The sequence below is a fragment of the Leptopilina boulardi genome, unplaced genomic scaffold (genome assembly GCF_019393585.1).
Source record: "Leptopilina boulardi isolate dan_hultmark-lab unplaced genomic scaffold, ZJU_Lbou_2.1 LbouV2_165, whole genome shotgun sequence".
Classification (NCBI taxonomy): domain Eukaryota; kingdom Metazoa; phylum Arthropoda; class Insecta; order Hymenoptera; family Figitidae; genus Leptopilina; species Leptopilina boulardi.
The window spans coordinates 5,116,712-5,140,456 of NW_026137713.1; the positions used below are offsets into that span (position 1 = coordinate 5,116,712).

Consider the following 23,745-nt stretch of genomic DNA (forward strand, 5'->3'; position numbering starts at 1 on the left):
GAACTATTTCTGATGAAATTGATTCGAATCATAAATTTCCCAGTCTCCTTCCTTATTTTCTCTAATTAGCGAATATCAAATTCAAGAATCTTTCAGATATCTTGAATAATACGAAATATCAAATCTGCAAATCTTTATACATACACAAATTAAATAATACCGAAATAATTCTTGGATTCATTGACACTATCTTTATATGAATTACGAAAATCTGCATAAAGATTATATTTTAATCAGTCCTCATGGATCTGTGACCTCAGATAAATACTACTCTAACCCTCGTTAAAGAATACTACATAATGACATTTCCTGCAGGTGTAATAGACCACTAAATTAAAATAACTCCCATATACGGTTAAACCAATTTTCTTTGATAAAAATTGCGATTATTTGAACCAAATAAATTATTTTTTTTTCATAGAACCAAATATAATTATGAATCAAATAAAACGAAAAATTAAATCGAAATTTTTTCAAAAATTTTTTTTAAAGTTTGCTATATGCAATTGAGAAAATTTGCATCACAAATTTTATTTTTTTGACATAAATTTGCACGACAGAATGGTAAGATGTGATATGTGGGATGTTTGATTTGCATGTAAGAAATGGAAACTATAAATTAGAGAAATCTCGATTTAATATCTCATTTGTTAATGTTAATTATAAAATAGTGAGAAACCAAATCAAAAATGCAAAAAGAAATAAATTCATTTGCAAAGGACCGCAATTTTAAATGATATAAAGGTAGAATAAAAATTTTCTCATATTGTACGGAGAACGGCGATAAAGCATAGCGAGTTAAATTTTGAAGAGACGGCCCTGCATGTGACAGACAGTCCCTCTAGCGGCTATGCACTGTATCACATTTTTCCGTGCAACCACAGTCAGCCAACAACCAGCAGTTTGAGCTCGTGACGGAGTGGAGTGTTGCTGGAGCGCAACACGGCGAGTCCGAGAGGTAGCCAGTAACACGAAAGGCTTGTAACTCGTTGTAACATAACGAGGTGTGCCGTTTTGAGGTCTACATCTGGTTTGCCTGTTACCTACGTAGTACCAGCAGCAACAGCAGCAGGGACTGAGAACCAGTGCGGACGTGAAAGTGCCGTGTGTCGTGTGTGTCTCATATATCGAAAAACCTCAAGGAACAAGATTAAGTACGAAGAACGTCTTGATTTAGGATTTCAATCAACAAATGTGTCTTAGTGTTTTGGACCATCACAAAAAAAAAGAACAACACGGCATGAGGTAAGAAGGATCATTAGGTTAGGATCCTTTAAATTTTACCGCGAATTCATTTTTCACTAACAATTTAGACTTATTTGTACGCTAAACAAAAAGAAGAAAGGGCTTCAAAAAAAAATTCGGAAGGGGAAAGAATGCCGAATTGAATGTGTCGGCACCTGAGAATACTGTGCACCTTCTTCTTTCTTTCCTGCTTTCTTTCTGTCCCTTCCCGCCTCACCCTCTTCAACTGTCCTTTTCTTTATCGCCTTCTCTCTGCTCCTTAGCATTTTTTTGCAGCGTCGAGTTTCGTAACCACGACTGCTCGCCTTTCGCGAGCGGTTTGTCACAATGTTGACGGTTGCTATTTTTCTTCACCACCTGTCCTAAAAGACACCTAACCTCATCTTGTGCCCCGGTACTGTGAATGAATCTTGTTGAAAGCTTCTCAGATGGTAACTTCTAGTCAACTAGTTAGGTTATACCAGCAACAATTAGAGAATCAAAAAGAATAAACAGCAACGTGTATTAGGAAGGCTTGTTGATATTTCGGCGCGCAGGCTTTCTGGCTTGACAGCGCGACCGGCCTTGAGCCTTTCCTTGCGTCTCTATCGTCGTCTATCCCTTCCAGAACTACTCCATACTATTCTATATCAGTGTTTCTCAACCATTCAGGGCCGCATCGTGTGTGTTACACCAAACCAGATAAAACAAGATCAACTCAACCCTGATTTCCCTGACATTCTTCAGAACACGGATTAGTCTCGAAAGGTTACTATAAGGATTCCGTTCTATACATTCTGTTGCATAAGAAGGAGGTTGTTTAGAAACATTAAGGACACCAAATGTGCAAATTAAGCATGCATACAAGATTGTAAGAAAAAGAGAGAGAGAAATTGCACAACCAAAGGATCTAGTCTTAAAAGTGTTTAACAAGTCTTTACTATATATGAAGAGAGACATTCTGAAATCATACAAACTCAATTACATTGAAAGATGATAAGAATTACAATTTATTTGTATTACAGCAAAATGCAATTGAGTCCATGGTTCTTTTGATAAGAATATTAATATAAAATTTCATCAGCGAATATTACAAGAAACTTGTTTATTATGACACCAATCTTCTCTTCATCGGATTTTACACAACAGGAAATATATATGAAATGTCATTCTGAAAATTAATTAACACGAATTCGTCTTTAGTACCAAATTCCTTAAAATTTCACAAGATTTGTATATATAACAATATATATTGCAATACATTTCAAGTCCTCCAGACTTAAAAACTGGTTCATCATTTTTAGATGATTAAAGTATTGATTATGTCAATGAATTATGAAAAACATGAATTACAAAAAAAAACTGTTGTCGCAAACTGTCTAATAAACTCTAAAATAATCTAATCGATTTGTAAGCAAAATTCATCATCGTTCTACTCTAATTTCACATGTTCTCTAATTTAAAAAATATATACTTTTAACGATTCAATAAAGTGAAATTCTACATAGATGTTCGTAAACTATTCAGAACTAGCGGAAGTGGATTTAACGAGTTTTGCTCTTGAGTTTTACTAGCAGGTTTAAAGGTGTGCCTGGAACAAGTTAATCAACCTCCGTTTGAATTAAGAACTATTGCCAAAGGCCTTGAAAATCGAGTTTTAATGTAAAATCACATACGAGGATGCTCTCTCGCTTGAATTATAATTTCCCAGTGGTGAAAGAGAGAGAGAAATAGAAAGAAAGAAGATGTGCGGCGATGACTCACTGTTAGAAAGACTGAATAAGATTAACAAAACGAAAAATAAATTGATGAGACCTTTCTAAGACAAAACTCTTATCATTTATTTTATGATGTTAGATTTATTTTATGAAAAGTTCAATGAAATAACTTTCAGTAAAGTAAAAATTATTTCCAACATCTATATTTTTTCTAATGGTATAAATTTCAAAACGTCTCTTAGAAAAACTTCTAAATACCCTAACATAGTAATAGCTTTACATAATTTAATAAAAAAAAAACCTTCTAAACTTGCTTTAATTTAGAATTTTGTTAGCATGACCTTCCAGCGGCCTTGATTCATCAACTATGGTTATAAAAAATGACCAATCTGTCTCGAATTTCAATTCGCATTCACTCTCAGGAACCTGCTTTTGAAAGAATAGAGGAAGTCCACAATATCTTTTGTCCAAGTTCCGTGTTTCTCAATAGAATATAAGTTACCTGTGTAACTCATATCAATGACCTGGCTTAGATTTCATGCAACGAACTGAGAAGCACTGTCGCGAACCCTACCCTCTACTATATATCCCTCTCTCCTTATATACTCAAAGCCTCACCTCGCCTCAGGTCCTTCACTTTTTTTTTTATATGTATTCTTTCTCGTCTCGTCTGCTGCTCTTCTCACCGGTCTCTTACTCTTCATCCCGTATATATGTTCTCATCTTTCTTTCCTTTCTTTTTCTTCTCTTTCCTCTCTCTCTCTCCCTTCTACTCGGCACACGACGAATCACTAGTGCGTTCCCAGGCGGGAAAGTAATTGGTCTGCAGTAGTTGGATAAAAGAATTGGAGAAGGGGTACTTTGATGAAGGTGTTGGGCACGCAAGGGATGGTGGGAGGTAGAATAAGAAAATCGTTCCTTTAAAGAGAGAGAAAACGAAACGGGAACGAATCGACGGGGCGGTAGCCTAGCGGTATCAAGAGCGATTACGGTAAGGCTTATTGGTAATGATTGTATAAAGTGCTCTCTTGGAGGATTGCTGACACTTTTCGGATTTCAATCAGATTTAACTATAAAGTAGCGAAAATTCTTTGACACTTAGAGAGGATTCCTTTTCATACTCATTCAAGAAAGAAAGAGATATCCAATTTCTCTATAATGGAAATTATTCAGCTTCATCAATAGTTAGATAATGAAATACTCTTTGCTTTCACTATATAGCTAATTAATAATTCTCAAAGATTCTAACCTTTTTGCGTGCGAAACCTTCCTCCTCCTATTAATAAAAATCAATCGTAGTTATATACATTATCGTGATTCATAGTTCTGGCACAAACACATGTGTGTGTGTGTATACAGTTCAGATATAAAAAAACAACCTGGCTTTTTCTCTCTCTTGTGTTTGTGCCGCAAACCCGCTCCCGTAATCGGCCTGTTGCGCAAGTTTCTTCGGCGATCTTATCAAGTTAGAGTTTCTATAGACGCGTGAATATACATGTGTATTGTACACACATATATGTAAAATGAGAGAGAAAGACTCAGAAACATATACCTATTTTCTATTATAAACGTCGTATAACACCCTCTACAGAGAAGCGACTTGCGGTTACCTGACCGCTTGTTCGATCCTTGAGATGCGGATAGGTGACTTATGAATATTGATGAATCTTTCTCAACGCACTAACCACTCTACTTGATTTTTCATCACTACAAAACCACGATTAATCTTCATCAATAGCATTTGCTATTTTAAAATCTATAACCTTTTATAATCCTATATATTCTTTCTACCGATTCAATCATGTTAGTTTCAAGGTGACAGAGTGTTAGATAATCATACACCTTTCCATAATTTCTAACAAATATCCTAAAACCCACACAGCACCGAAAGTTTACTGAATAATAAGTTGAATGAACATTTAAATTTTCTGCCCAACATTTTATTTCAATGCTCAGTCACTTTACTAAACTTTGCAACTAAATACTTTGTAATTCAATCTACAATAAATGTTTAGTAAACTTTCGGAGAGGAATCGTTTTAAAATGTTTGGGAACAGTCTTAACCTACCAAACTACTTTCAGCAAAAAGTATTGCAAAGTTCTAGCCTTTTTAATATGATTGCGAGAAACTTTTTCTTACAAGAATTCCTTACGAGTAATATGGATTTATATCTGTCCCACTGATAATTATCAAAAAACTAGTCAAGTTTACCATAGTTATGTGATAGTTATAAGTGGGACAGATATATCCCCAAATTACTCGTAGGAATTCTTATAACAAAAAAGATGCAAATGGATGATTTAGGCATATGGTTAAAAATACTACAAATCCAACAGTTAGAATATTCAAATTCATTGAATATAAGATTTAATTTTTCAAGAATACTTTAAGAAACATTGAGAAGTTATTGGCAGAACTCGATTTTATATATACAGCCAAGAGAGGTGAAGACCTCCTTTGTCACGAGTGCACGTACGATTATTTCTCTCCCTTTCCGGGACCGAAGGTTTTTGCTAGAACCTAGATGTATCGCGCGCACTATCCTGACCCGACTTAACGTATAACGAATGCTTCTATATGGCAGTATAAGGTAACAGTACTTTCTGCTAAGAAACAAACAGAGCGACCTTCCGTTGATGTTATTCGGCGAGATGTTCGATTTGTCTTTGCAAAGAGAATTGAATCAAAATCAATTTTTAGACATTATAATATCCTGAGGCTATACATATGACAACGATTTCGTGTATTTCCTCTCTCTCTTTCTCTGCGTCTAATTTACAAGTCGCTCATCTCTTATTCAACAGATGATTCTGAGAAAAAGTACATGAGTCATCCTATATGCTGATTTGACCACGCCGATTGAACATAATATAGAGAAAAAGAAATGAAAAAAAGTTATACCCAAAAGTATTTTTTTTTCATTCACTAAATAGTTTTCATATAATTTATATGCGAGAGTAGTTTTCACCTATAGTTTTCAAACTATTAATTAAATGTTATATTTTACTTTTTTGTATTCCGTCTTCTATTTCTAGAAATCAAATACAATTTTTATTTTAGGATAAATTTTAAAGTACGAGCCTAAACAACAAACAAGAATCTGAAGTGTATATTGTTTGATAAATTTTTCAGATTGATTGACAGAAGGAAAAGAAAAAAAAATTGCACATAGGGAGTTGTGTCGCATGACTCACTACCACGACTTGCCCTCGATCGATTATTGATCATGGAATGTCCTGTAGGTCGTAGGACAAAGAGAAAGACAAATTTATATCCACATGTAAAAGACTATAAAACGTGGGGGAAAGGAAAACTAGTAACTCTAGAGTGATTTACTAACTTATTCCCTACTAAATCAATCTATAACTCCAATATATCAATAATTCATTTTAAAAAATCAACAATTAGAGCGACTCGTTCAGGATTTACAAAAGAAAATTATATTTCAACTTTGTAGAAAAGTTTCAAACTTTTTATATGATAAATTTTAGATTTGGTATCGTAAAGCAATTTTATAGTGCAATTGTGAATATATAAGTTCACTGTCCTGTTTTGAAGTAGATCGACAGAATCAATGCGTACTCTCTTGTCTCGAGAAAAGGAACTTCATGAGACCAACTGCCAAGAAGTCGGCACGCAACCGGTTTCATGTAGAGTCAAAAAATGTTCCCTGGCCTGGGTATTAATAATAATTTTAATCGACACCAGGCCAGGCCACTGGGTATACCAACTCCCTCGGTCGAACCGGTGAGATATTAAAGATATGTGCCGTGTGGTTAGCAAGGCCCACTCTTGAGTGAAAGGAAAACACGCACGTAGGTTTCATACACACACACATATAATACATATTAAGCGACAGAGCATTTCAAAGTGACAAAGAGAGATAAATATTTCTGCAAGAAGAGAAAGACAAAAGGCCGCACTATTTCAAAAATGAAATACAATCAAAATTATACAAGAAACTAAGAAGCAAGTTTTCGTTTCAAACATTTAACATGTTTGCTACAAGCTGATTGGGAATTCCTAATTAAGATTTTTCTAATTACTTATTAATTTTTCTTTCTCTTGAATATATGTTGAAAAAGGTAATTTTTTTTTGAGGTTAAATATTAAATACGATATACCGTTTCATAAAACAAGGCGCGTTACGCATCCGTACGACTGACACTTCCGGTCGCGAATCGCGAACCATCGTTTCCTGCTGCCCTTTGCGGATTCTCCCCTTCCTCCATAACCCATCCTCTCCCCCCCCCTCTATTTACTGCTGACAGTCACCTTTTTGTGGTTGACAAAAAAAAAAGACTAGTTATGTGTATTCTTTCTTTTGCTTTCGCTCTACTGGTTCCCGACGCGTAGACTCCGTTAGCATTTAATTCAGAGGCACAACGTGACCTCAAGCATGAACTTTTCATCGGAGGGAATCTAATGGCAGATGCACAATAAGAAAGATAGACGTCCGTGTGGCGGTCGTTTGACGACCCTATATATTACTTCTGAAAATAGAGTCTCTCTCCGGTCGTCGATCCCTCAATTTCGCCACCTGCCATTCTGTTTTTCTGTTTTCTCTACATTATACATATACGTACTTAATTACGTTTGCCAATAAACAAGGAAACATTTCTCTAATTTCAATACCTAATTTGAAAATTTCAAAAATTTACTCTCTAAATCTGACTTTTGACTAATTCAAACTGCGCCGATTTGTTCATTAAATAAATTAGTAACAGTTTTGACTAATTTTTAATCCAAAAATGACTTCAGTAGAAAATTAGTAATTTACTAATCGAAATTCAATTTAAAGATTGTCATAAATTTATATATAGTATTTCATAAATATGATGTTGTACAGGGGATTCCGAGAAGAAGGTTGTTACAGTGAATGGAAATGGGGGTTTGATTCGAAGGGCAGACTTTTGAAGGGCGCGAATACACAGAGGGTGTATTTCAAGTTCAAATAAAAGAATGGGTGAAAGAAGAGAGAGAAACGTTTCATTTTCAGTCTGCTGACATGACCTTGCACATACAACATTAAAATACTCTACAGAAAGTTCGGTATTTTAAAAAACCTTTTTTTTAAATTTATTTTTCAATGTTGCACTACAGAATTTTCTATATTTCGCAAAATGTTTTATAAACTTCTGTTAGAATTATTTTAGATGATAATAAAGTTGCTATCAGAAGAATTGTTATCGTTACCAGTTTTAAAATTGACATTAGCTATCCAATAGCAAACTCATTTTCCTCCGAGTATTATAAGGATAGCTAATTTTCAATTACGGTAGCTGCTAATAAACTGTCACAACAAATATGGTAACTGTGAAAGTTAATTCACTGTTTCCAAAAATTGCTATCCACATAATACACTGAGAAACATTTCCTTGTAAGAATTCCTATATAGTTCCGAATAATTTGAGAACATATCTGTCTCGCTGACAACTATCAAAAAGGTCAGAAAAATTTACCACAGGTATGGTAAATTTTATTGCCAGAATAGTAGAATTTACCATAACTGTGGCATACTTTTTTAGTTTTGGAACAGATATGTCTCCAAATTATTCGGCACTATAGGAATTCCTACAAGGAAATGTTTGTCTCTATTTCAATTGGATTTAACTAAAGTAAATAAATATTAGTTAAGGTTGCCAACCTTTTTACTCCGTATTCTATTTTAACTATAACCGACACAAAAGGAAATTTCATTTTTAGGCAAATAATTATGTGAAAATAAATAATTATAGTAAAAAAAAACTCTGCCAATATAATGGATACAGTTTCAAATATTGTTGGAAAGTTTCTGATTGTTTCGCATGTGTCATTGCAAAAATGGTAATCGAGGGCCATTGTATTTATAGAAAAAAAAGAATACTACTATTCTACTAATCCTACATTTACATTTGCAAAAAGGGATCTAGAAGTTTCAACCTATTTTCTAATAGCTGTGTTGAATCGCAAAATGTAGTGCTGCCATCTTCTGAGCAATGAACCAACCAAGACAGATTGTAATCAAAAATAATTTTTAAACAAAAGAAAGGATTTTGGGTAATAAGAACAATCTTTTGAGAGAAGGGAATTATTATTTTTTTTTTTATGATGAGAGATGCAATCCTCGACTCATCAGATATAGTCTATATAAACTCTTTAGTGGTCGACGATCCGCAGTGTCTGACTCAACTCTATATACGCGGCTTTACACTAGTTGTGTGCGAGAGGAGTGCTTGTGTAAAAGGTGGTGGGGATAGGAGACCTTGAGCCATGTCACGTGACCCCAAGGTGCATAAGGGTAGGGCGCAGAGGGCCTTGACCTTACCACCGGCCTGGGAAGAGGAGGCTGTGCGACTACTGCGAGACCGACCGCGACTATTACTCGACTGAGTTAGTATATATACGGCCGCTTCCAAAAACGTAGACCTCCGGTAGAGAGATGAGAGAGATCATGAGAAAGAAAGAATAAGAAGAGAGCTTTATTTTACTTAAGTCCTTTTCTCAGAAAACCTGCTCACCTTAACTTAATCTCCCTAGAGTTGGTCCATATATCAGGGTTGGATTATACTCTCCAAAAAAAAGAGAATGTTCCAAATTTTAATTTTCATCTTAATTCCATAATTTACCACAGAGAATTTACACTGCTAACTAAAATTTACTTTGGTTAGTTAATAAAAGAAAATAAGCCAGAAAAAAGTAAAAGAGCTTCTTGTAGTATTCTAAACTATTATTTTAACAAGGAAATTATTCTGTTCAGATATCAATTTTTTTAGGGTTAAGTTCCAAAATCAAATTTCAATTGTATATATTGAAAATGGATAATGTAAAAAAAGAGATAAACTGTACAGCGTAGTGGAAATAAATGTTTGTCAATATTGGATAAGGTAAAATAAAAATGTTCAAAAGCTAAACATACAATGAACATGTATATCGAATGCGATAAAACTAAATAAGTATATGGAGAGGCTTTCTGCTGGCGCAATGTGTGTGTTTCATTGGACAAAGGAAAGCGTCGATTTGTACGCGGATCAAGTCGTAAGAATTTAAAGCACAATACTTTGGTCTCACGCTTCTTATCGAACAAAAGATCTTTACCGAGTAGCAGGTAATCCACTCTATGTATATGATAAAAAAAAAAACCTTTCTTTTCGGTAATAAAATCTTTTCGGTTTTTATATCTCTCCTCAATCCGCAAGTAGTACCTCCTAAGAATTAAGAGAGAAGATTTAAAATTGCGAAAAAAATGTTTTCACATGAAGAATGAATTCTTTAAATTCCAAAAGAACATGAGCATTGGAATTTGTGAAAATATTTCTTATATTACCGTCTAAGGAGATCTAAAAATGTTTGAAAAACATTCCAATATTATTCTTGAAACGAAATGCTTTTCCAAAAAATCAGGTATATGAATAATTGCAAAGAATTTCTCGGCAAAATTACACTTGCCGCAAGAGAGAGAGAGAGAGATAGAGAATATATGTATTTTAAAGAATTTGGACTGTGGCGGGATGAACGCACCTAAAGGTGATTGTACGTGTAACCTGTGTTTAAAGAAATCTCTGTCGAGGAAGAAGTTGAAAGAGGTATAGAGCAACGCCCAAACCAGATAGCCATTGTGACTGGAGGAAAGACTCAAAGTTCCAAGTCTTAAGCTCACCACAGCAGCAAAATAAGACTGTGAACGCACAAAACCAACGAATCAACAAGCAAGCAAGTCAAGTTGGATGCTGGGGAGGTGGCCTGACAGGAATGCAGGTCCTGCGATTATCTATTTATTTTATTAATCGATAAAAACGACGAGAACAGGTTCCGGCAACCGTCTTCAATCTTCACTCCTGATTCATAAGAGACACTCTCCTGTTTCTACCAAAGTCGACCGACTTTTAACAACCCTCCAAAAAAATTTTCACATAAATAATTTACATCCAAATGTTTGATTCGACTTAATTTCGAATAATAATAATAATAATAATAATAATAATAATAGTTCAAATAGGAAGAAATTTTTCTATAAATGCATAAAATTGTATAATTCAGAAAAACTAAGGTAATAATTTTATAACCAACGTGAACACGAAAAGGCGTGAATCCAATTCTTATTTACGAGATCTATTCCCTATATATCTAGTTTGCACCTTATCATTATAGATAAATTACCGTATACTTTGTTGCAATTGTAACTTTAAGTTTCTTCTTCTGGTAATAGTTAGAATTTTTCCATAATTACGAAAGGAACAAGTTTATATGTATCTTTGACAAGTGTTATTTAGAGTTTCCTGAATCACTTATTTCAATCAGAAACGGGATCAACTTTTTATGGGCTGATAAGTGGATAATCGAATACCATAAGTGGGATACAAATTTGTATTTTTCATTTTATTTGAGAAATATAATAGATGTTAAATTCTTTAATTCTCTTTTACTTTTCTCTCAGCTCAGTATCATCTTTCTTTATCAATCTCGTTAATTCTTTATTTGTCTGTTGCAAATTTATAATGTAGAATTTTGTACGCATGTGTTTGTATGTTCTTTTTACCTGTATATATCTAAATCGAGTCATTGCGTATGCAAAAGATCAAAAGCAAAATTGGCTTCGTCTTCAGAAGAAATTTTCAACCACCGAAACTATTTTGGCACCTATACTTAAGAGGATTATTAAGATTTAAAAGACATCAAAGAAGGATAGTAAAGTTAAAACAACTTTTTTGAAAATAAAATTCACTTCTAAATAATGGGATGTACTTGTTGTCCAAGTTTGTGTTTTCTATGACGCGATGCATCATGAATGAAACCTATATATATATATATTGAAAGTTTAATCCTTTCCCAAGCTAGTTTTGTATGCATATCATGAATTTGAGGATTTATTAAACATTTTGATGTTAGGGAGAAACGTTCATATAATTATTTTCACTTTGGTGGTATTTTAATGAATGTATTTTAAATCTGATTATTGTACCGCATATGCATTAAATCTAGAAGTGCGCGCGGAACATTTACGTTTATGGTGTAATATGATTTCAAATTATATACACACGTACAAAAGGATTTATTTCCTATAAAGTTCGATTATTCCTGAAGAAATGTGTGCGCGATTAAATTTTCAAACATTCAGCTTAATGATTCATTGTTTTATTGTATTTTATAATTCCTTTTTCTATAATAACGAAATATTATTTAACATATTCCTTTGGATTTTATCAAAGTTTATGAATTATGCCTATAAATATTGTTAAATACATTAAATGAAATTGTATTGATGTTTTAATTAATTATCGCAAAATAATTTTGAGTTTGAGAAAAGGGAATCTTGCTCTTAAACCCTTTCCAATGTACTTCAAACAGTGGAATGCGTAAATACTTAAAGACCTCGCGTTTCTCTTAAAAATCTCTCTCCCCCTTCCTTTCTATCGCCTTCTCTCCCTCTCGTCGTCATAAAGCCTTTCACCCCCACCGATAAACCTTTCTCTGTTTCCAACTTGCTGACTAATTTCCTCTCTCTCTTTCTCTCTCCTATATGTTTTGAATTGTATGCGTCATATCGGGATGACTTTTCATAGAGGCCGCGCGGCTACCAAGGCAACCACTGTTCACCCAAAAGAGAACATTCTAGGTCTGTCTGTCGTCTTTTAGCTGCGCCGGTTTGCAAATATATATATATATATGTACATATGTATATATTCGTATGTATATCGTAGTTGGTCATGTGCGTGTCCGATTCCGCGCGAAGGTCGTCCGCGGTACCGGAAATGAACCGGCCTTGTGGACAACCGTTATGCATGCTCCGGAAAGCTTGTCCCACCCTCATCATTTTGCTAGATGAGAGAAAGAGAGAGAGAGAGAGAGCCTCTCAAGTGTCACCATTCCGAGTCTAATGGAATTATCGTCACTCTCACGATACTAAAGGTCATGGGAGAGACTACTCGAGATGCGTTACACTCTAAATTACCTGCCTGCACACAATTTACTCCTTTCTTTATAGTAGCATTATATAAATAACAATTTTTTATTAACTAATTGCAATTATCAATTCATCACCTAGACAGACGAGATATTTTTCAATTCTAGAAACAATTAAAATTTCAATATAATAACAAAACACAACGACAGATTTTAGAGAAAACAGATTCAGAAAATATATTTTACTCATTGCTTATAAAATGCAAAATAATTCCCATAAACAAAGAAATATTCTTCTATTAGAATAAGAAGTAAAAGAAAATTCAATTCTTCAAGTAATGAAGTTCTTTATACAATTTTTGCGAGAAATTTAATATCGAGAAAATGCGATACCAATTCTAAAATTCTGAATAAATAATTCTCTTGGGGAATAAATTCCTATAACTATAAATAAATCATGAACATGCAATTTGAAAGAAGAGACGCTACGTATATACTTCACTTTTAAATGCATGATACCGTAATCTATATATCTTTTATACTATATATTTTATTTAAGATGATTAAAGCGACTTTTTTTCATATTCAGTTTTTAGTAAATTTTTCATTTCTATTTATTAAACCTCACGAGTTAATTAAAATGATAATTATTACTTTTATGAAACGACAAAATATTTTAATTATACGATCACTAAAATTCCTTTTGTGCTGAGTCGCTAGTTAATTGCAACTTATTAACATTCCTTTGAAATCATTGTCAGACATTTCAAAAAAAAAAAAAAGTTTTCCAATATAAAAATTATTCTTTCAACAACGAATGCAAAGGATATTTATTGATCCATAATAATGAATTAACCTTTCATTCACTGCGAGTAAAATTCAAAAAGTAACATCGTCATCATCATCATCATCATTTTGTATTGAAATGTCTCACGCATATTATATTTGAACTTGCAGATCGAAGCAATGGTAGGGGCCTTTGGCATCATAGAACGGGAATTGTAATCGTTTAGAGGAGATTGAGGATCGTCCTGCCAGGCTGCTCAGGATGCTGAGAAGCATCGTTGTCAACCTGGGGCATCGCCGACTAAAAGCGCGAATTATTGCCAGCGTGCGGCGAATCGCAGCCAGCTGAGAATGTCAGAGCAAAATGGGCCCACAGAGGGCCCGGGTTGGTGGCCCCCGGCGCAATCATGGAAGTTACAATCGTCAATGCCATCCCGTACCTCGGAGGCTGGGAAGAACGTCTCCGTCACGACCATTAACGTGCTACCGGCTCACGAGATGCACGATGGTAATTTTAAACATTTTTTTTTTTTTTATAAATATGTCACTGATTTAAAAACAATAAATTTTGTTTGTTTTTTAATCTACTTTGAAACCAAGAACTTGACTATACTTTTTCCAAGCATTTTGACTGATATATTCTGACCTAAAAGTGGTCAATATTCGTTTATAAGATAATGCTTCAAAAAATTCAAATTACAATAACTTTTTAAAGATTCAAAATACTTCGTAAAAGTACAATATGGTTATTGGTAGTAGGCCAAAATTTTGTCAGAAAAACAAATATATAATTTTGTAAGAAAAACTTATTCCCTTACCTTATATACTCAAAGCATGCCAATTATCAAACTTCAAATTGTTTACCTGCAACATAAAAATACATTGGTTAAAACATTAAAAAATAAAAAAAAAATTATTTTCCGAAAACTCGAAATTTAGGATTTTTCTGTTTGCCATCTCATTAAAAAGCTAAAAGTACGACTGACTTTATGAATCCATAACAAAATGTTTAAAGAAACATGAATACAGGCGCCTACATGGCGCGACCACGTGTTTGGTCTTTTGAGCACGTTTATTTGCCAAGGGGAGGTGAAAACAATTGTGACGAAATAATGCATTATACCTTTCAAGGAATGATGCGTCTCTCAACTTTTAATAGAAACGGATCCATAAATCTTTTACAAACAATTAAGTAAATCTTTCTATATATATATTTGTTATATATTTATTGTAACGAATACAATTTTTTTTTCAGTTAAAACCATTAAAGTTTCGCTCTCATTGAATTTTGAGTCAACTAAATTATTTTTACGACTATTAAGGGATCCATGGTCCGTTAATACTCCTGCGAATAACGACGCGACATAACTAGCAATTAGTTGACGTAGTATTATACTCCAACCTCTCTCTCTGTAAATGGTTTATCTTTTGGCCTAATCCTAACTGTTTTCTTCCTCAACGCGCTTCACTGGTCCGAAAGCCAATCGATGGTGGTTTAATACTTTTCTTCGCAATGGCTTTGCGTGCGTCGAATCTTAAGCTAACCAGTTACGTTTCCTAATAACGTAATAAACTTACTCAGTATAGAACCCAATTGAAAGTCTTGATTGCTTGCTTACCTTGTCTTTAGCGGTAAATCGTTAAAACTATTTGATCGAAGCAACTGCTGCAGAGAGGCATAATCAAGACTTTCTACGAAAGTTAAATTTTCAATTATAGAAAAAAACTCACTCCTCCATAAAAGTTGCTTTTTTAATAAAAACATTATGGACATAGTCTAAAATATTACTTTATTTTCCTTTTCTCGATAAATGATAAATATAAAGAGTACAATTTTCATAAACTATTTCAATTACTTAACAATTTTATAAATTGCAATTCTAAATTCTTTTTTTGAATTGTTGCTATGGTAATTGTTTCTAAGGATACGGTAACCATAGCAATGGTTGCTGTAATTATTTCTGTATAGTAACAATTGCTATATGGTTACGGTAACCTTTAATTAAATAAATTTGTTGAAATTTTGTTTCGGCCAATGTCAATGATTCTTAATAAATGATTTAATTTTCCAACAGGTAAAAGTGTATGCAAGTATCTGGGTGGACAGAATGGCGTGACGGTATCAGTAGTATCGAGCTGTGGATCCGGTGTCATTGATTCCGGCACCAGCATCGGGTCCACAGAATCAACAAACGTTAACGACGTAGAGGATAGTGATGGGGAAGTGAGTAAAATCGACTTCCGCGGGGTTAATTTGCGCACAAAGAAAAAGCACGACAACGAAAGCTGTAATGATAATTTACAGCAACAACCAGAAAGGCCCATGTCCTGGGAGGGTGAACTATCAGATCAAGAAATGTCTTCCAACACCATTACAAATCAAGTAAAAACAAATAAGATCTAAAAACAATTATTATACAAGTAGAAAGAAAGTCGGGTAATCTAATCTTTTAATTTGTACAGGACCTTGAAGAAACATCTATGGAAGGAGTTCAAGTTTGTAGTGCAAGTCCTGGACCACAAGAACAAAAATTTCCAATAAAACCGGAGCCGGATTTCCGGTCTAGTCCGGGACTAACACATGGTTTGAATGACACTATTCTGCCTTTATCACACGCTCAACAAGTTCAACAACATCAACGTTTGGAAAGCTTGGAGCAGACACAACAAAATGATTTACCTTTACTTGTTGGAAAGCTCCTTGGAGGTTATAACAGCTCGACTCCTAATCACAGCCCTGTACTCAATCCAAGGCATCATCTCACTAAACACAGTCACACCAGATCACAGGCAAGAATTTCAGAAATATATTATCTAAAGTACAAAAATACGTAATTCTATATAATTCTAATTTTTTCAGGTTCCATCACCCGATTCCGCGATTCATTCAGCGTACAGTGTATTCAGTTCGCCAACACAAAGTCCACATGCAGCAAGACATTCGGCACTGGGTCCAGGGAGTCCAGTACCATCGTCATCATTATCTCTGTCACGTCACAGTTTTAATAATTCAACATCATCACTATCTTTGTCACTTTCACATTCACTGTCGCGAAACAATTCGGATGCATCAAGCAGTTGTTACAGTTATGGATCACTAAGTCCTCCGACACATTCACCAGTTCAACAACCCAGACATGCACATCCACAACATCATCATCAAGTCGCTCAAGGTAGTCCTTTACATCTACCGGCATCATCCACTGGAAGTCATCATTATTCAGCACCAGGTTCCGAGATCTCTTCCGAGGGTCATCCTGACGATCAAGACGATTGTAGAATACCCTCGGCACCCACTGGTATTTCAACAAGACAACAATTAATCAATAGTCCCTGTCCAATATGCGGTGACAAAATTAGTGGTTTTCACTATGGTATTTTTTCCTGTGAATCGTGCAAAGGCTTTTTCAAGAGAACAGTACAAAATCGTAAAAATTACGTATGCCTAAGAGGTGTCGGTTGTCCAGTGACAGTCGCGACAAGAAAAAAATGTCCAGCTTGCCGCTTTGACAAGTGTCTCAATATGGGAATGAAACTCGAAGCAATAAGGGAAGATAGAACAAGAGGTGGTCGAAGTACCTATCAGTGTACATATACACTGCCAGCGAATCTCATTGGTAGTCCTGCCGGCGGGATGTCTGGTGATAAAATGACAGGTGGATCTTGTAGTCCTGCACCACCAGGTTCAGAGCATCATCATCAAATGAGACATCATTCGAATCATTCACATAAAATGCAAGCAGTGCCACAATTATTACAAGATATTATGGATGTTGAACATTTGTGGCATTATAATGACAATGACAGAGTTGGCGGAAGTCAAAATAGTACATCAGGTGGGAATGGTAGCGGAAGTTGTGGAAGCGGTGATTCACTAGTGGGTGGTGGAGGAGGAGGAGGAGGAACTGCAAATGGAGCAACTGGTACAAATGGAAATATCAATAGTGGCGAATCTGCGAGGCCTAGTTCCACTGGATCGTTACCGGCAAATAATCACGATCATCAACATTCATCAACAAATGTTAATGCAACAATTACACCCAATCCTAATGGTAATCCAACACAGCATCCCGACTTTTTGTCAAACTTGTGCAATATCGCTGATCATAGACTGTACAAAATTGTCAAATGGTGTAAAAGCCTGCCTTTATTTAAAAACATCTCAATTGATGATCAAATTTGTTTACTCATCAATTCATGGTGTGAATTGTTGTTGTTTTCATGCTGTTTTCGAAGTATGAGTACACCCGGAGAAATACGTGTGTCATTAGGAAAATCTATTACTTTAGAGCAAGCGAGACAACTTGGTTTAGCGACATGCATCGAGAGGATGCTTACTTTTACAAATAATCTCAGGCGCCTCAGGGTGGATCAATACGAATATGTTGCAATGAAGGTAAATTAGTTTAAAACTACTTTCTTTGGGACACATTGAGCCGAATTGTTATTTGTTCAAATTATTATTTGATAAAATTTCCATATAACCAATTTTTCATACTACATAAGTTTTACTTAACCAAAAAATCATTTAACCGAATTTTGGCGCTATTTTTAAAATCAAAAATAATCCGTAAAATTATGATTTACTTTTAAAAATCACAATGAAATCTTTCTTTTCGATTCTTTATTTGATCATTTAAAATTTCAGACAAATAAAAATTCTATCTTGATTCTGTCAATTGGAAATTCTGAAAAATAATAATTCAAAAATTCTATCTAATGAAATTCTTTTAAAATTCTAAAATAATTGGTTTTTAGAACCCTTTTTCACACTACACAAAATTTACTAACTTGAATTTGAAAATTTCTAGGTGATAGTACTATTGACATCGGATACAAGTGAATTAAAAGAACCCGAGAAGGTGAGAGCTTCTCAGGAAAAAGCACTTCAAGCACTACAGCAATATACAATCGCCAGGTATCCAGAAATGCCAGCAAAATTTGGCGAATTGCTTCTCAGGATTCCTGATTTGCAAAGAACGTGCCAAGCAGGAAAGGAATTGTTAAGCGCTAAACGTGCCGAGGGTGAAGGTTGTTCGTTTAATCTTCTAATGGAATTATTACGTGGGGACCACTGAAAATGTCGAATTAATCTTAAACGGACAATATTTTTTATTGCTAAGCAGGAAATTCCGAACTGATAATCGAGATAAGATGTACAGTAGGAGTCCAAGACGATAGCAGATTAAAAGATGTGATAAAAAAAAACCCGATGCGTGAAGGACGCTTCGAGTATATTCTTCCTTTGCGATTTTTCAGATTCCATACTTATGCGACCCATAAGTCTCCGGGAATCAGGTTTTAGATTATAGGCGAGAATGAGTGGTGTTTTTTTTTATTTTTTTATTTTTTTTTTTTAGAACCCTGACTGTTAAATGTGCGATAGTAATGCGATAAAGTTAATTTTTGGTGAGGGGACTACAAATCTAGGAGGACTATTTTAGAATAGGCTGATAGATGACATACTTCGGATAATATATATATACATAAACATATATATATAAAATTATAAATATATATGTAAAATATAGATATATATTTTCTACTGAAATGCTTCCATATGAGGCCTGCATTCCTGCCTTTTTAAAATACAGGAGTTTCAAAGAGGCCTATGGTTTGCTCGTAACGTCCAACGTGCATTCAAATGCACAAAGAAAAAAAAAATCTCAACTATGATTACACAAAATGTTTAATTAAAAACTGAATTATACATTTTAAAAATGTTTATATTTTATTTTATTCATTTCACTGATTTTAAAATACAATTTTTTCTGTGAAATTAAAAAAACAAATTGTAATCGTAGAAAAAAGGTTTTTTTTTTTCTGTGTGCAAAGCGAGATTGATTGAGACTGATAAACGAATATGAGCGCACATTTCATAATTTTCAGTTGATAAAATTGTTTTTTCACTATATATATATATTAATGCAAAGACATTGAATTTAAAAATTATAGTCAATTTTGCAAGTCAAAAGAGTGGAGAAAAATGATTATTATTCGAAAAAATCAAAGTGCTCTCTAATTTCGTGATTAAAGAACAAAAAAATCAAAGATAATACAAAAAAATAGATTATCACTTTTGTTTCCACAACTCTTTTGAATTCAATAAAAATTGTTTCTATCAAAAAATAAAATTTTTTGATACTTTTTATAAAAAAAATAGTATTTTTTGAGGATTTTTATACAATTTTTATGCTAATTGGATTGATATATTAGATACGATATGTGGGCGAGAATCTATAATTTTCTGCAAAATAATGTGCATTTCAGTGTAAATGAGAAAGTAAAAAAAAAATGAAATGAGCAAATATGGGTCGCAGAGTGGTTATTCGTGTCCTATAGGAGGACCAATTTTTTTTTTTTTTTTGTACGGTTAAACCAGTATTTTATATTACTTTACGATTACTTAAGATCAAAGCATAATCTTTTGCATCCTGGTTACGAAAATGTACTTAAAAAGTCATTCGATAGATTTTGTACTTTTAATTATTACTAATTATTATACAAAGGAGATATATCTCATTTTGATCCACTATTTTAAACATACATAGACGTGTTTTATTTTACAAAACATAGTTTTTCTAATCCTAAAAAGGGACGATAAATTTTCAAAAGACAAATTACAGTAAAAAAATTTTCGACTTTTTAAAAAAATGTCGAATTAAAAGAAATTTTCATATTATAATTTTGTGTTTTTAAAAAAAACAATTTCTAAAATTGTTACGCAATAATTAATTTTTATTCATCAGTTTAAAACTGTATGAAATTCTTTTTAAATTATTATTTTTATATTCCAAATTTAAATGTTTTAAACATTACAAATATTTTTTTTCCATTTCCTTTATTGATTTAGTTTTCGCAATAAAATACAATTTCGAGAATTAGAGATTCTCTTTTAATCAAAAAAGAAGAAGTTTAAATTTTAAATTCAAGTTTTCTTATTGTAATTTACAAGCAACTCTCACGAATTTCTCCGAGTTTTTGAACAACATTCAAAAACATTTTTCAGAGATGTTCGTATTATATTTCCAAAAAAAAAAAACGCGAAATAAAAAAAAAATTACAGACTAACAAGAAATGAATAAAGTTGTATTGTATCAATACAATATTTTATTGACTTCAAGATTTGTTAAAAAATGCAATTTAAATTATAAATAATTCAATAAAATATTTTAAGATATATATTAATTTTTTTTTTAATTAATTAGAATTCTTGAATTTCTAATTATAAACTTGAATAAAACTCAACTATCGCCCTTTGTAGGATAGAGAAAAAAAATTTATGTAACAAATCTAAAAATTAATTATTAATTTAAAAAACAAAGGCATATAGTATCGACAAATTTTTACATTTATAATGAATTTTAATTCCACGTACGTCTGGTTCAAAGTATAACTTTTATTTTCTAAAAAAAAAAAAAACACGAAACGTTTAAGAAAACAAAAAAATATTTTCCGTACTAATTTGGATGCTTTTTTCAAATTAGTTTTATTGCGATATTTAAATATTACTTAATAGTCGTAATGAAAAATAGGAAAAAAAAAATGTCCAGTATTCATGATTCATAATGAATTGGTATTAAAAAAAAAAAAAACGTTTAACGAATGTTGTAATATTGACATTAGATGAGTAGGTCAAGTTTAAACGAAAAAAAAAAATAAATTAAAATGTTGTAAATATCTAAATTAAAGGAGAAAAAAAATATATATATATACTTTGTGCCGCGTCGAGTGCCTGAGAAGTATGAGAGAAATAATTGTGCGCTATGAGCGAACGCTTTAATTATCTAAGATGAAAGTACGCGAGAGAATGTGTAGAATTCTAGATATATGAAAAAAGTTAGATATTTGTCTGTTAAAAAAAAAAATAACTATTCTATATGTTTATAATTGATGATATAATTAATTCTACATCCCTCGACTATATTAGATTGCAAACGTACTGCAATTTTTTTTTTTTTTTAAATTGTTTTTTATACAAATTAAGAATGTTAAAAAAATTTTATTTATCGACTAACAATAAGTGATAAAAACGTCCTCAAATTTAAATTGCAGTTGATTTAAAATAAAAATTATAATTTTCTTAAAGTTCTGAATTTTCATTCAACAAGTGAAATTTTCAATTTTATTTTTAAAATTCAATTTTTTAATCCAATATTTTAAAAATAAAGTTTTAAATACTAAAATCAAAAAACAAAAAATTTTAAAATATTTAAATCAAAAAAAAAAAATTCAAATGCGAATGTTCAGAACTTTGTAAAAAAAAAGTAGAGAATGGTTTAATAGTCTTGACAATTTCACCGTTTTGTTTTCATTTTTCGCCGAAAATATATTGTTATTACAAATTTTTAAAATAGAAAAATTCTTTCATTGTATAAGTCTTTTTGAAAGTACGCGAGAGATTGTAAAATACAAAAGGGCAACGTGCTCCAAATATCTTTGTTTACATGCAATAAATGTGGCGTAAATATTTTTGCCAAGAATGACAATATTTAGGCAACAATGTAAAAAAGAAGTTATTCGATATTAGAAGAGCTTAAATATAACAGACTGTACTGACAATTTTATACATATTATATATATATATAAATATATATATATATACAAATATAAATATATATATATATATACATCCACAGCGAATATAAATATTAAAAAAAAAAAATTAATAAGACAACATAAACGATAAGAATAAACTGTGTAATACTAAAAACGATATCATAGTGTTATAGATACTCAAGTATAGTATTTCTTACAAAAAAAAAAAAAAAAACGAACACCATGAAAGTTTTTCACACTTTTTTAAAAGAAAGAAAAAATAACAAGAATAGACTCGTGAAAGGACTATAAAACTATTTAAAAAAATAAAAATTTCTTGTGATGAGGGACAAGGCTATTCCAGCAAAATAAAAACCAGTAGTTTTATACATAAGATAAAATTATCATTGGAAAATAAAACTCTTTTTATGAAAAAAAAAAACATGTTTTTCTTTAAATTCGTAATCACCAATCCCGAAATAAAAATCAATTTTCATAAAAAATTTACTATAATTTAATTAAATCCATTATAATTTTTATATTATACTCGGAAAAAAATTATTTAATACAAATAATTGATTATTAATGCAAAATAAATTAATTTACTTGCACCAAATAATTTTTTTAATCAAATAAACAATACTCGATTCAATAATTTTTAGTGAATTTTTTAAAAATATTTAATTAAAATTAAAGTAAGAATATTTTTTTTTAATTTTTATAAAAAAAAAAATTTTTACGGAATTATTTTTAGCTAATAAAAATTCGAAATAAAAAAATCAGGTCCAGGATAATTTTTTTTTCACATATGCAAATGCATTTTCAAAATATAGAAAGTATTTTTATAAACATATAATATAAATATATAACATAAATGTTACCTTTTATAGCTGTGGTGTTTACAGTTCGAAGTCTCCTTGATTGTTGGTGAATTTGATGCACGCGAAATTCATCACAATGTGGAAAATAAAACTCATTAATTTAACCAAAACTCATACTTTTTCCTACAAACGAATATTTTCGGGTTTAAAGAATTTCGCTAACTCCCGATATTGCTAATTTAATTCTAATACTTTTGTCTACAAAACGAAAATTTTCGGGGTTAAAAAATTTCACGCACTCCCGATATTGCTAATTTAATTACTATTTAGACTAAAAAATAACGAATATTTTCGAGTTTAAAGAATTACGCGCACTCCCGATAATACTATTTTAATAAATATATTTCAACAATAATTAAAAACTATCGTTAAATTTACTAATAAAATGGGTGAGAACATTCCACCCTCACATCTCAACTACTTCTGATAACCGCCAAAACTGAATACTTTGTAAGTCAGTGGTGCCAACAGATTTTTTTTTTTATAATTTACGTTGAAGTCTGAAAAAATATTTATTATTACCAATAAAATAGTTAATATTATATTATGCAACATTTAATTATAAAAAAAACTTTTCAATTTACGTTAACAATGAATTAAATGTAATTAAAATTTGCTGAAATAATTATAATACTAGAAATTTTAATCTGTTATGTTTGTATTCTAGGAATCATTTGGTTTGACCCCCACTTGACCCCCAATGTTTAGGCGCCAA

General features: G+C 32.1%; 1 protein-coding gene across 1 annotated transcript; it reads left to right on the plus strand.

The window, feature by feature from the left end:
* The first annotated feature begins 820 nt into the window (after positions 1–820).
* LOC127277128 (nuclear hormone receptor FTZ-F1 beta) lies at positions 821–21,973 on the plus strand. Its single transcript, XM_051297977.1, has 6 exons — positions 821–1,245; positions 13,783–14,119; positions 15,687–15,994; positions 16,075–16,401; positions 16,472–18,007; positions 18,423–21,973. Exons 2-6 carry the CDS (start codon positions 13,963–13,965, stop codon positions 18,687–18,689), a joined length of 2,595 nt encoding a protein of 864 aa, XP_051153934.1. The 5' UTR covers positions 821–1,245; positions 13,783–13,962; the 3' UTR covers positions 18,690–21,973.
* Positions 21,974–23,745: the final 1,772 nt, after the last annotated feature.